This window comes from Mauremys mutica, chromosome 4 (assembly GCF_020497125.1).
Source record: "Mauremys mutica isolate MM-2020 ecotype Southern chromosome 4, ASM2049712v1, whole genome shotgun sequence".
Taxonomy (NCBI): Eukaryota; Metazoa; Chordata; order Testudines; family Geoemydidae; genus Mauremys; species Mauremys mutica.
In genome coordinates, this window is record NC_059075.1 from 96,179,606 (window position 1) to 96,194,716 (window position 15,111).

The window sequence follows — 15,111 nt, forward strand, 5'->3', positions numbered from 1 at the left end:
GTTGCAACACATGGTTATAAGTGATCACCAATCACAGGCAGAGTGTCAGGAGTAGAGCTACTAATTCCACTTTTACAGTTCACCAGCTGAGAGTCATCTTCTTGTCACTCCCATCTGTGCCCCCCACAATAGGACAGTCTCCTGGCCATTCTCCAACCCACAACTTCCCCCTTTCCACACTATCTACCTCTGAGGCATCACACTTGGTTCACTGGAAGACTGAAAGTAGCAACTAGCAAAGAATAGTTGGTTCTCTTGCAGAGGACCTAAATCAGAGGGCACTACTGGTGGCTCAGGGAGTTCAGAGTACAACACATCAATCCCAAATTGGTGTTTGAGGGTACATAAAAATAAATTATATTCTATTCACGATGACACATACTTATTACTTTATCCTGTATGCTTTTAGATGGCCGGGTTGAGCAAACAGCGTAGTACTCCTTCAAGTTTGTGGACAAGTTATAAAGCATACGGAGCCACAAGTCTCTAATTTATTGTGTTAGATATAGGATCCTACGTGATTGAGTCAGTGTTTACAACCCATGCTTTTAAATTTTAATCTCCAATTAAACTGTTTCGAACCATCAGAGACATGCTCGTATTTCTTGGTGGTGGTAAAAACAAAATATAAAAAAAGAGCTAGATGCTCATAAGGGACAATATACAATTAAACAGCGGAATTAAATATCTCAAAGCTTCCATTGTTAGGACTGCATGTAATGAGTTTTTTAAATCCATAAAACATGCAAAGAATTTAAGCAATTCATGCTCATGTTAAACAAAAGCTAGAATATCATGCTGTTATGATGTATCTTGGTTATCACTCTAAATAGTTGACTTCAGTTGTCACCTGTGAAAATTTCTTCTTCATTTCATCAAAGAGACTGTGTCTGCAACTCCAAAACATATCCTATAAAAACAAAATTAATAACAAATCATAATGCTTTAAAAAAGTATGGATGTTTTGTTTGCAGAGAGAAAGTTTATTCTGTACGCAAAGTGGATATGACTGATTATCAGCTTCTTATCACATCTTTTTTTAAAGTTTATTTTAAAAAATTCTATCTTCCAAATCAACTGTAATTTACAGGGCAAACTCTGGTAGAGAATTTACAGGGCAAACTCTGGTTCTACATTTAAGGTGTGTAACTTCATAGACTAAAAGAATAAATAGGATTCAGAAACTATTGATAAGTGTGATATACTATTTATACAAAGTAAAAAAATAATGAGTGCAAAAATATCAGTTTAAAATAATCCACCTCTGTAAATAAATTTAAATTAATGTAATTTTACTTGTTATTTTGCCTTTTTACAATAAGTATTTATCTCATATAGTGACACTGATAACAACTTTGCTTGATTGGTTCAAGTAACCAGATCAGAATATAGGCTTTTAATTCAGAGTTTATTACTCCATTTATATATTATTAAATTAGTCAATTTAACATAGGTTCATATCAGATTAGAATATTTTCTTTAGCAGTAATTTCCGTTAATGTGAACTGGTTGGCAAAAATCCTAACCACAACTTGTGCAAGAAAAGATATTGTATACTACAAGATTCGAAAACATAGCATAAGTAATTGAATAAATAGATGACAAGTTTTTTCTAAGTCATACTGATAAATGTATATTATAAACCTACATCAGATGATGCTGGTAGTTTAAGCCTTTTTTTTGGTGAAATGTTTCAGTTTAACAGCAAACTAATTCCTTAAGTCCTGCAGCTCCCATTGGCTGGGAACGGCGAATCATGGCCACAGGGAGCTGAGGGGCTCCACGCCTGCAGATGCTCCAGGTAAACAAAACATCCCCATCTGCCCCCTTTTCTTGATACAATGGAGACATGGAAAACTGCCACTTAGGTCTTATGATCTAGATCATGGTATTAACTACACTACTTAGAGATGGACTGCTGTTGAAGTAGACAGTCAAACTTTAAAAAATTCCTCAGATTTCCTAAATACAATACATTTCTGTGATTAAAGTCACTCAGTCTTAATACCACACACTTACTTTCTTAACTGCACTGATTTGGGATATATCATACAGCTATTTCCTAGCAGTTGAAAGTTTATATTTATACTGCGGCATGAATTAAACTGCATGCATTCTATTCTGCATCTGAGAGAAAAGCTATCTTTGATATTCCAGTATCAATTCTAAACTAACATTTAAAAAGATAAGACTGTACTGTACATGAAGACTCCTAAACTTATTTACCTGTATTTTAGAAATTATAAAGTTACACCTCACTAACACTTAATGTTATACGTTTTGTGAAGTACAACAGGAGAGCTACTCTCCCCAACATGAGGACTGGAGAATGCCCACTAGTTTGTGCATGTTTTCCTGCACAAATTCAGCCTGGATACCCAACACTGAGGTCAACTTTCTAAGAAGGTCTTGATGTGCCCAGAAATCCCCTGGCGCTGGAAAGAAAACGTCTGGTGCCATGGCATTATCCAGTGACAAGGAGGATGAAGAGTAGATGGCTGCTCTTGGTTCAGTACTGTACCCTGTCCAATTATGTCAGGCTGTACTTGCTCAGAGGTAGCATCCTCCAGCTGACTATGCAGCACGGATACCCTAGAGTGGGTTGCATCTTACCTTACAGTGGGTTGAAGATGGGGACCTAAAGGAATGGGGAGCATCCCATGGCATCAGTGGCCAATAAGTAGCGGGCCGAGTGCCCCTATATCTACTGTGTGATCAGTACCGATCCTGGTACTGATCAGTAACAGACATACATCCAGATCAAACCATAGACCAGCATCTAGGGGATGAAGGGAAAGTGAATGAAGATCTCAAACTCGACCCAAATGAACCCCCAAAGTCATCCAGAAGCAATGTAAGGGGGTAATTTCTGGCAGAGCAAACCACAGTCCAGCCTCATCTGAGATCCAATATGTTGATTGCATCAGCTCAAGGTTGGTAGAGAAGCTGATGCACTAAGGGTTGCCCAGGGCAACACATTCTCACTCGGCACCAACCCTGAAAGAGATTCCAGTTCTGAGGTCATTACCAGTTCTGGCACTAGTCTCATTAGGGTAGCCAGGCTCAAGAGCAATACCGAGGACAGTGTCGGTGCCGTAACTACTGATGAAGTCATGACTGCTAAGTGTTCCTGTGTGATTGGAGAATCTGGGATTGAGAGGGATAATAGGTCTGACATTGCCCAGCAGGCTAGGGACATGGTCATCACTGGTAGCTGTCATTGGTAACGATTCATGCATGGTGCCGGAGTCAACGGTACAGACTTGCGATATTGTCTTGGTACTAGGGAATGGGTCAATGGCCCAGCTCTCTCACAGGTACCCAAGGAGCCACAGTGCCCGTCAGCAGAGATCAACATGGAGAATGACAGCACTCTTCAAAATCTGGAGTGGTTATGGTCCAATTTATGGATCCTTTTTCTTGGTGGATTCAAGGAAGGGGAATGATCTCCCTGCCTGTTAGAGGCAGGCTCTGAGTCCTGCCAAGGAACATCAGCATGCTGGGGCTTCAATGGTGGCTGAGGAACTTGTAGCATCTTTGGTGATGATATAGGCCTCATAGCTTGCTCCATTGGTGCTGCTTGAGTCTCCATTCCCTTGCCAGCAGTGTCCTTTTCTTACAGAAGGAGCATCTGTCCTTAATATGCCCCTCTCACAGTCACAAACGTGTGGGTATCATTCACAGTTGTCCATCGTATATGTTTGTGGTGCAATGTTTAAATCCTGGTGAAGAAATTCCACCAGGAAACTACAGCTAAATAACCTAACCAACCACCTAAGATACTACTAATAAACAACTAAACTATTTACAAGAAGTTCTCAAAGACAGAAAAAAGGGGCAATATGAAGAAACACTATTAAGAGTGCTGCAACTGTAGCAGCAGGCAGTGAGAAGGAACTGAGGCAGACAGGGTGCTGCTGCCCTTAGATAGCCAGCGGAGGGGCTATGAGGCAAATGGTGGGAGCGTCACTCCTACAGGAGTTGCGAGGTAAATTTCTCCAGCTTTGGTACGCTGTGTGCGCACACCTGAGTGGAATACATTTTTTCTTTTTCTTTTTTTAAGCCAAAGTATAAACAGAGTTAAACCAGACACCTTCAATGTACTGTATATTTATCTTCTACAAAATACTCCGTAATTAAAATAAAATTAAGACAGCAAATATTGAAGCTCTTTAATAGTCACAAAGAAAAAAAGTTTTTAGGGCACTGAATTCATTCAACAAAACTGTTGGGAGGTTTTTAAGAACAGGTTGGACAGACGCCAACGTGGGATGATGAAGTTTACCTGGTCCCACCTCAGTGCAGGGGGCTGGACTTGATGACCTCTGATTTCTAAAGGTAAATATAAACAAAGAGGGTGTATTCATGCCCGCACTGGACAAGTTTGGTAACGGGAAGAAGAGCAGTATGTAGGTGAACAGCAGCATATTTGGAGACCAGATTACAAAGTAATGCCAAAACTAGTTTAGAAGGATCATCTGATAAAGCTACAAAATGAAAGTTTCCAATCCACAGACAGATTTTTCTGTATGAAAAAAGGCACTTTCAAATATAACTTGAAGAATGCTCTTGTAGAGTATAACAAACAGGTCTTACAATTCGTTTTATCTAAAATTCCTCTTAATGCTCTAATCCTCAATACAGTATATATCATTTTGTAAAAAGTATTTCATGTTTATTCTGTAATGCAGCAAAAGTCTTTCCCAACTACTTTTCCAAGTAATTTTGAAAGGAAATTTCAGTGATTCATTGTTCAATACTGCAATCAGAATCTCAAACAACCACCCAAGTGAAGTATGCAAAATTGCTGTTTATGTGAGTATGCAGAATTGAGCCCCTAGGTCATATTAAATTTAATTGTTTTCCAAAAGCCTAATAAGTCTATTTAAAAAAAAACAGAAATAAAAAAAAACAATGTAAACATTCTCACATATTTGCAGCTCAAAACACTACAGCCACACGCTAGTCCATAAGCACCAGAAGTGGGGAAAAAGTGAAACTGCTCATCCACAATGAAGGAAATCCATAGCTATTATTTTCAAAGCAGACCAGTAAGAACAGTAGTCATTGCCAAATCATGCAACAAGGAAGAAGTTACTTAAATTGTTATTCTGTTTCTCTTAAGATATCTTGCAGAATTCTCATTTCTGGTCTGAGCAACTTAGCAGGAAACAGGTGGCAATATCTAAGCCCTTAAAGTTTTATGGCTCTTACAGGCAAGAATAATAGCAGAGGAGTGAGCCACCAACACCACTCATCAGAAGAGGCTCACTTAAACATGGCTCTTTTAGTGATTACCCTACACAGCAAATTGTCTTCAAATGAAACAAAGATATGGATAGACTTCAAGAGTTCTAGTCTCCTCCAACTAACATTTCAAAGACCTCTTAAGTCAGAGAAAGGCCTTTCCATACCCACATGCATACCCAGGTGAGAACATAGATAGCAGGCTTATTAAGTAGAACTGTCACTGTACCGGATAAGAATCTCAGATATGAGACCATAGTACCACCTTATCCTTGTCAAACTTGGTATTAGGCGGATCAGTCACAGGGGAGCATAAACTTCTGTCACGCTTTATGAGCTGTTCATTTCCACCAGCAATATGACCTGGTTGAAAAGACATTTTTGTAAGTTTTGTCAGGACTATATTAATATGAATGTGGGCCTTTTTAATCCAGATTTTGAAAGCATCAAGCTCCCCATGAATCTGACGACAAGGGGTTGCAGATACTTGTGTCTATTTCATGACTAGTTGAAAGATGTCAAATGAACCCAGCTGAAATTAGTTTTTTTATTTTAACACTCAAGCAAGGTATTTTTGGGTGGGACAAATAAAGGGACCTGTTTGCACCACACATGTCCACATCATGCACTATTTTTTTTAGTATTTATCCTTGGAAAGGGTCTCAAAAGAAGCGTTTGAGTGATTCTTCATCCATGAAAGCCTATTACTCCACAAACTGAAGGGCTGCTGCCGCAAAATAGTACCCTTAATCCAAATAAATCATGGCCACAAATAGTTTGTGGTTCTGCAAGAAAAGATTGTTTGCCCAGTCTTTCCTCTTGTTATCACTGCCTCGATCACCATATTGGAGGTGCGAGAAAGACAGGCATCCTCAGAAGGGTATACTTTCTTGACCACGTTAAAGGCAGAGGCAGTTATGTAAGGTGTTTGCCACACCATTGCTAGACAACAGAAAAACAGAGTTCAAGTGCACAGAAACAATACTGTATGAAGATTCCTGACCTAGAGGTCTCTTGATTTTGGCCCTGGTACATTCACAAATGGGTACCATCTGAAAGCCATAGTACCACATTTTGCCTCAAAGGCCAACCAAGCGAAGTGCCAGAGCACAGGTTTTGATCTTGGGGCAAAACACTCCAACTGTATAAATAGCACCAGTAGGTTTCAAAACAGGGCCTGAAGTAAATAAAGACAATATTGCAGCCTCTGAGATGACTAAGACGGACATGGCAAGATCTGTGAACATATACACTACCACAAAGTCTCCCAAGATCAGTCTCATTGACCTGAATGTAGAGTGGTGAGACTTTGATGTGATTACTTTGCCAGTAGCAGGTTCACCCTCGATGCTTCTTATAAGAAAACAAAAACAGTCTCTAAGGTGCTACAAGTACTCCTAACAAATTTATTTCAGCATGAGCTTTCATGAGCTACAGCTCACTTCCGGCTGCTACTCTGAAACCTATAAGGAAACAATGCCTCATCAGCTCAGCTGAAGTCAAAAGGGGTGCTGGAAGGATACAACCAAAAATACTTCAGTGATAAAAATACTGGCCTAGAGGGAAGTTGGGTCTGTGCCAATGTAGGCAGTACCAGAGTGTCCTAGCATTCAGTGATCAAAGGTGACTCAGCCTTATAATTCAAAGATTTCTCATTTGGCATGAGGCTGCACTAAATGTAAAAGACTTAGTGGCGTCTCTAAGCTTGCCTCAACATGGAAATGGAAACATTTCCCTGATGTAACTGCACTTATGGTGTTGCCTACGCATAAGATATCACCCTCACACTGTGTGCCCATCTTCCAGCTACAGATGCAGTGAACATGCTCCTCCATTATCATCTTTCTGCCATGCTGACATTGCTCAAAGCTGAGTAGTCTCTCTTCCGCCTGAAGAGTCAGGAAACAGACATTCCGGGTGCGGGGAAGAAAGCATGAAAACTATGCAAATCAAGAAATTTGGAAATTAATAGGAACAGAGGCCCCAAGACAGATTATGAAGCAACAGTGTGCTGAATCACTGACCGAAAAATACAAATACATGAAGACTGACCATGGAACCAAAGTTTCTCCAAGGTCCATGGAGGCTGGCAATTCATCAGTGTTTCTGCTCTAGCAGCCACAAAAAAGAAAACAGACCTGACTAGAAAGCAGGGAAAGCTACAAATAAAAGATTATCCTGCCCTACCAGCATAGGTTAAGACAAGCTGGAGTAGCTAGCTGCAGTTGTGCTGTTCCTGCATGGAGGTTCATTGATGACAGCAGTCAAGAAGGTACTGACTGGAATGTTCAAAGAGCAGCAGTTAAGCTTAGGGATAGTGCACAATCACCGCAGAAGATGTGGCTTGTGCTCCTGCTACTACAACCCTTAGAAGGCAAAATACCCTTAAAATCCTGGTACCCAGAAGTGAAAATCCTGCACAGATATTTTTAAGAAAGAACATTTATGAGGAAATACTTTGATATTCTACAGAGTATTACTACAATAGTTCTGGATTATACACCAGGAAATTTTAAAAATATTTTTGATAACGAAGTTGCTATTTCATCTTTCATTTTAACTAGATTTAGCTTTGTCACAGTTCTCAAAATAAATAAATAAACAAACACACACACACACACAAAACCCAAACTACTTCTAGCTATCTATTAATTTAGCTAGTACAGAATCCCCCCAGTTTGTTTTTAACCTATCGTGCTATTTAACAAAGCCTCTGCTTTGAAACACATTTCTAAGTGACACAAAAATAAATAAATGCTAAATGTGCACATGCATACAGCATAAACCTTCTCCCTCTGCCTCAGTAGAGGGCTCCTGTTGACAAGTGGTGACTCAGCCAGTGACACAGAGGTGGTGTTTGGATGTTCAGGATGTGCAATTACAATTAATCAAAGGAACCTCTAACTCAGATGAACTATTGCACATCTACCAGTCCTAAATTTTTTAACAGGCCCGTCAATCTGAGATCATGGGCAAAATTTTCCAAAGCACTTAAGTCACTTTGAAAAAGTGCTACAAGTTACTTAAGTGTCTAACTCACTTAAGTGTTTTGAAAATTTTACTCTTAGATAAAAAATAATTTTAATGTAGTTTCAGGTAGACCCCTACCAATTTTTTATTATTTTACCAGAATTCTTCCTACATTTAAAAATTATTTTTTCTCCTGTTGCTATACAAGACCACCCATTCAAATGGGAGAGCAGTGAAAGTAGCTATACACTAAATGTAGCTAAAATACGCAAGTAAATAAAGAAAATATTTCTTCTCCAATCTGTTGTAGTTGACAGTTGAAAAAAGTCACTCATTTTGTTACACCTGCAATATTTTAATTTTAAGCTACACATTCAGATATGTTCAATAAGAAAAATTCTCAGAAGAGCAGCAAGACAAAACAGAAGACTTTTTTAGCTCTTTGTTAAAAAACAAAACAAAAACAAAACAACCCCCCCCCCCCCGCTAAATTAGTAATTCACTTCTTGATAAACATTATGCATTTGATTATGCCTGGAGACATCTGCACCAGGAATTTCAAGCTGGTTTCTTAGGCCATGGCTATACTTGCTGATTTGCAGCACTGCAGCAGGGTGTGAAAAAACACCCCCTCCAGCACTGCAAGTTGTGGCGCTGCAAAGCGCCAGTGTGATCAGAGCCCCAGCGCTGGGAGCATGGCTCCCAGCGTTGTACGTTAATCCCCATAGGGAGGTGGAGTACGGACAGCGCTGGGAGAGCTCTCTCCCAGAGCTGGCGCTCCGACCACACTCGCGCTTCAAAGCGCTAAGTGTAGCCATAGCCTTAGAATTTGGGACATTTTAACAACTGATAAAAAACATGAACAGGATGACACAAACATTTAACTTCTGATGACACAGCAACCTTAGATTTAGTTTTCTATATACACCTCTACCCCGATATAACGCAGTCCTCAGGAGACAAAAAAATCTCACCACATTATAGGTGAGACCGCATTATATCAAACTTGCTTTGCCCTTCCCCCCCGTTCCTCATTCCCTGACCACCTCCTCCAGAGACCCCCATCCCTAATCATCCCAGGACTCCACCCTCTACCCCAGTTTGTACACATAATTAAATAGTCATTGGGCCTGAGAGACAGACTGAAAATGCACGGATAGCCTGGTGGTTAGGACACTTACATGGGAGGTGGGTCCAGCCTCCTTACTCCAATCACTCTCATTATTTATCCAAAGTGGAACAGCTTTGGAAACTATGGGGCTGAGCTCTCACATGCTCCTTCTTATCCCCAAACCTTTGGATGTAAACCTGAGACCTGGTCCTCCCACTCCAGTTTCTAGGAAATATGTATGGTTTACCTTTCTCCTTCAAGGGACTGGCTGCCCCCATAATGGGTTGAGCTTCCCCACACATCCTGGAAATACTACAAGCACCAATTCTTCAGAGCAAAAAGGGAGAAATAGGGTAGGGCTGCTTCCCTGTGAGGCATCTCTGACTGCTTTTAAACAGCAGAGGAGTCAAGCAAGGGAAACTCTTCAATCCTTCCCCCACAGCCAAATTCCTTTTTCTGCCCCACCCTCTTGGAGTTCAGGGCCCAGGGACTCCAGTGGCCTAACCTCGGCTTCTTTAAGGGAGGAGTATTAACCCCTCCACACACACACACTCCACTGCCTTTTGTTCCCCACATAGTAAGTCAAGGTAAGCAGAATTCCTTCTCCTGCCTGGCTTCAGGGTCCTTTACATCTTTACAGACCATCAGGCAGTCCCAGGCTGCCCCGGACGAGGGGGCAAGATTACTGCCTACCATCAGTGGGGAAAATAAGTCAGTGCTGAATAGCCAAGAACGCTGCTGGGAGTGGTGAGATACCAGTACAGCGAGGAGGACACCAGTACAGTGAGGAGATGCAGGAGGCCAGAACTCCACTGTGGGTAAGGAAACAGAGATGCAGGAAACAGGTGCTATGATTCAAGACTCTGGAGGGAAAGGGAACATGAGGCACAGCCAAAGATGATGTGTGTCAGAGCTCCCCTGGAATGAAGGAGACAGGGGGTACTTAAGAGTGCTGTCAAATTCATGATACATGGCAGAGAGTAGGAAAAGCCTCAAATGGATGTGAAGCAACTTCTGGGGGGAGTGAAACTGTTAAGGATGGGGAATGGTGCCCCTTACTCTATGATTTCAGGGTGGTCTGCTGAAATGTAACTAAACCTGAGGAAGACTGGGGAAGAAGACACATCTAACCTCTCCTTTAAGGGGATGCAAACATGGTAACTTATCTATAACAATGTCATTAAACTGTATTTTGGTATGATAATTGGAATTGCTTACTCACAATCTATGAAGTTCAAGTAGTAAAGCAGATGCTCTGCCTAGAAGTGGGATTCCAGAACATAACTAGGGTACCTATTATATATCCCTGCTTTATTTATTTTTTTTTAAAGGGGGAGAGATGTGATGTATTGGTGGGTTTTTTCTGTACCACTTCTGAATTCTGGATGATTTTATAAAACTATATCATGAAATTACTGTGTCGTGGAAAGCCTATATGTATACGAGTCCCCCATGAGCTAGCCAGATTGTGTCATGTCTCTGTCAGGCCACAGACAGTGCTGAGCAATCAGACTCAATTATCATATATTCAGAGTAAAACACCTGGGGACAATATGTTTGCTCTGCATGGGAGAAAACACTTTCTCCTCTTGCCTGAAGGTAGGTGGGCTCGGGTGTAATGGAAAATTGCCAAAAGGCAGAACAAAAGAAGCAGGAGACCTCAGCAGGAGTCTATAAATGGACTCACGGGGAAAGTGGCAGGAGAACCATTTTGCACAAGACTAAGATGAGTGAGGCTGTTGCAGGAGCAGGGTAGGCAAGGAGGCAGGGACCCCATCTTTCTAACAGAACAAATATAGATCCCCCCCACCAAAGGACTCCTAAAGGAAGGGTGAGCTAGTGAGAGACATTGTGTTTAGGATGTTCTATTGTTTAGTATGATTTGTACTCTCTTGTACATAATCTGTTAAGTAAAGAGCATAAAGGTAATCGTCTGAACAAAATGTGTGTCTTGTCAACTGCTTCATATCTCAGAGGTAGTTAAACTGTAAACCAGAAGTTTCACATCTTTTGGGGTAGAGTTCCAGGAGAGAGGTGTGTTTAAGACCTGAGGAGTCTGAAGGGGCAGTGCTTGCACCCAGAGGGGCTAGGCAAATGCACAGCAGTTTCCAACACTTGGAAAGTGGGTGCCAGACAAGGGATCTAAGCCCTGAGAGTGTGCCTAGGGATGCTGAGATTGAGGCAATGGCTTGACCCCATTTAGGCTCCATCATCTTAAAACACCCTTGGGAATCCATAGGACAGAGGTTTGGATTTCCCTCACATCAATCCTGGCAGGTGGCCACGAAGGGGCACTTGCTAGGATCTGTGATACCCAATATACACCATGTAAAGAAAATTAATAGTGTAAAATTGGTACTGTGGAGAGGCCTAGTTTCAGTGGCAAATAAATAATTATCTAGCTCTTATGTAGCACTTTTCCTCAATAGGTCTCAAAACACTTTACAAAGGAGAGCAGTATCATTATGTCCATTTTACAGATAGGGAAACAGAGGAAGTGACTTGCCAAAGGTCACCCAACAGGCCAGTGGCAGGTCTAGAGTCTCACTCCAGCCCTCTATTCACTGGGCTACGCAACATAATATTGCTCAGATCACTGTAATGGAAAACTCTTCTAGCTGTTATAATGAAGGAGCTAACAGTGTCCAGTAGCAAAAACAGACTAATTTGTTTTGTTTTTAACTGGACATCAGATTATCCACTGTAACAATAGGGTAGTACGTTTCACTACTTTTTTGTCACACCTATATAAGTTACCATTCTGGATTAGAACACAACAAAAATGGAGGAGGGAATAAAATTGTAAGATTTTACAGAAGAAACATTAACTAAATTTTAATATATTTTAATTATTTCCTCTTTAAAAATATTGCAAAAATGCTTATGATCTCATGTGCACACTGAACTTGATAAAGCACTGTTGGTTTTAACATATACATAGTTACAGAAATCCTACTTATCCAGATGGGTAATTTTCTCAAGAACAGATCAGGCATTAGGGTGACCTCCCCACCAAGAATGTCATTTGTTTGCTCAAGGGACAATAGAAGTGAACATTTTATTTTAAAAAAAAAAAACCTGAAAAAATTGTGTTCGCTATGTAGAAACTAACAATTCAACATTCAGACAAGCCTAATAGAAATAACCCAGAAAAGAACTCTTCCATGCATTTATTTCCATTTCCAAGTAATTTCAAAATCCTCTATTCTGGAACCTTTAAAATGACTAAAAGTACAATTATAAAAGAATAAAATCGGCAGCTTTCCTGAAACAAGAAAACAGAAGGATGTTACACCTTCACAATATCTCAATTGCCATCGCCAGCAATTTGCATTACCAGCCCTTGCCCCATCTCCAATTTCAGTCCAACCACTGAATCAAGAGTATGGCCAGCTTTATGAGCTGAACTAGCATCCACTTCAAGTGGCCATGAAATCTTCCAACTGTCCCAAAAGAATCATCACCAACAGGGACACTGAAAGTCCCACACGCTCAGTCAGTGCCTCCAATGCGGAGCTATAATAGCTCATACATGTCCTTTGCAGTGCAGAGAAGCCATCTACGTACCAATATCTGTTCCACCTTGAAGCACAGGCTCATCTACAAGATGGAAATATTGCATTTAATCCAGGTTTGGACTGGGAGGATTCACTTCAGATAGTTGCAAAGCAGCAGAGTCTCACACACTCCCACCATTGATTTAATGACAGCAAGTATAAAGTACATACACTTTATACTGACAAGTGTACTTTGGACAGTTCAAGTTTAAGTTTCCACATACAGTAGTCTCCCTCCTCCCACACCAATTGCAAATTAAATGACACCCTGTAGCAGCTACAGAAATTGCTTACGTGGGAAAGAAACATTAGGATGTAATAATGCATTTTAATTGCAATTTAGCAGGTGAAAACTAAGCAACCAATATCATATAACCAAACTCCTCCCTGGGCAAATTGCTCCATAGATCACAATGTGGCAACTACAGCTCTATAAGAAGTCCCCAAGTTAATGATATATCACTGAATCCTTGCTAAATTTTATGTGATCAATATAAAAAAGCTATAAGTAGCTTGTTTGCAGCACAGTAACATATGTTTCTATATGCAGCTACACTTGAACATAACCATTGATTGACACAGTGTACGGAGTAAGTAGCTTCCAGTCTCCTGGGATATAGGCTGTATCACTCACCCCTTAACAGCTGGAACAAAAGTGTTTAACTGTCAGCCCTTTCAACAACTAAATTTGGTCCTCAAACTATTAACTCACAGAGATAATTTAGAACTTGGAAGAACATAAAAAGCTCAATTAAAAAACACCACAGCTTCTATAAGCACTGCTCTGGGGTAGTTAGAATTCCTTAGCATACTTTTCAGCTAAAGGAGATCCTGAACCCAAAGCCCAGTACCAGCACTGCAAATAGCTAGTAGGTAGTAAAGCAAGAAGAGGCAGATAAAAGCAAAACCTTAAATCACATTTATTTTAGATAAGTAAGTTGTACCTATCAGATGCCCTACACAAAAGTAAAACAGTTTTATAAAATAGTCAACAAATTCAGATAGGATTAACATTAATAAAGCCCTCTGAGCCCACAGGGACTAAATTCTCCCACATATACAAACTCCAAACCCATGTTCCCTACACAAAAGCCTCTGAAAACCAATAACCATTGTATAGTGTACCTTGGAAGGCAAACTCAGCTTCTGTCAAGCCAGAAGGAAAAAAGGCATTCCAGAACTGAGGACCCTTAACTGAAAATACATTGCCATTAACCGCTTCCCACTTAAAGCAAGAATCATTTATAATTCAAACACCCCAGACCACCTCAACTACCATGGTATCACATGAGGAAAGAGGCAGTCTCCAATCTTGTAGCTGTGACCCATACCATTTAGAGCTTTTACATCCACACCTTCAGCCAACTAGCCAAGGAAAGTGACATTTTAAATGTGATCTTGCCATTTTTATCCCAAGCAAACAAAAGCGGTATTAAGTAAAACAACATGGTTCTGTATTGTCTTTCAAGAGTCCCTGGTTCAAATCCCACTCTAATTTCCAGAGGCAGGCAGCATGCGCTGCAAAAAAAAAAGTGTCACTCAGCCCTTTGGAAGGTGGTAAGAAAACAGTGACTCCTCCACCCAATAAGCAGCAGAACTGAAACTCCAAAAAGGCTCACACCATCTTCTACTTGTGGAAGTACAATAATGCAGGAGTCACAAAGCAAAATCAAGGAAAACTGAAGAGACCAAGGGAAAGATCTTCTTAGTTTCAACAGGGACCCCGGAGAACATAGCTCATCCACACCTCTCTCAAAATAGTGTTCCCTTTATGAGACTATTATTGAATCCAACAGGTGTAGCTCGTGAATGCTGCAGTACGAGATTTGTTAATCTTCCACACACCCTAATTCAAGCAAAGGGCACACTGGAAAGTTAGAAAAGTACAACAGAAAATGCCAATATCGTGTGTGTTATTTGTAACAGAAGTAGGGATCTTGAAGGGTTAAGACACCCCCTCAATCTGTTTCTCTCTCATCAAAACAACTATTTTGTATGTCTCATATTTGCATTATAAAGAAAAATGAATTCAGTTTACAAAAAATCACAGAACAGTTTACTTCATTACAGAGTAAATTGTCAATGTTTACATCATTCACAGTGGTTTTCCACTGTGTTTACTTACAAAAAGTAGTGAGGTGTAACTTAGAAGAGAATCTGAGAAGAATCAGACCCAAATCTGTAACTTACAAGGGGATTATCAACATACATCATTTACAAATGTCA

The 15,111-nt window shown here is 40.4% G+C and overlaps 1 protein-coding gene across 2 annotated transcripts in view; it reads right to left on the bottom strand.

Moving 5' to 3' along the window:
- The window catches only part of USP47 (ubiquitin specific peptidase 47), a 102,480-nt gene that overhangs the window by 84,916 nt on the left and 2,453 nt on the right, over nt 1-15,111 (bottom strand). Inside the window, exon 2 of one of the 2 annotated variants that reach the window (XM_045015162.1) lies at nt 851-910. The exons of the other annotated variant lie outside the window; for it this stretch is intronic. Coding sequence (XP_044871097.1) covers nt 851-910 — 60 coding nt within the window. The remainder of the gene's footprint in view (nt 1-850; nt 911-15,111) is intronic. 2 annotated transcript variants of the gene reach the window in all.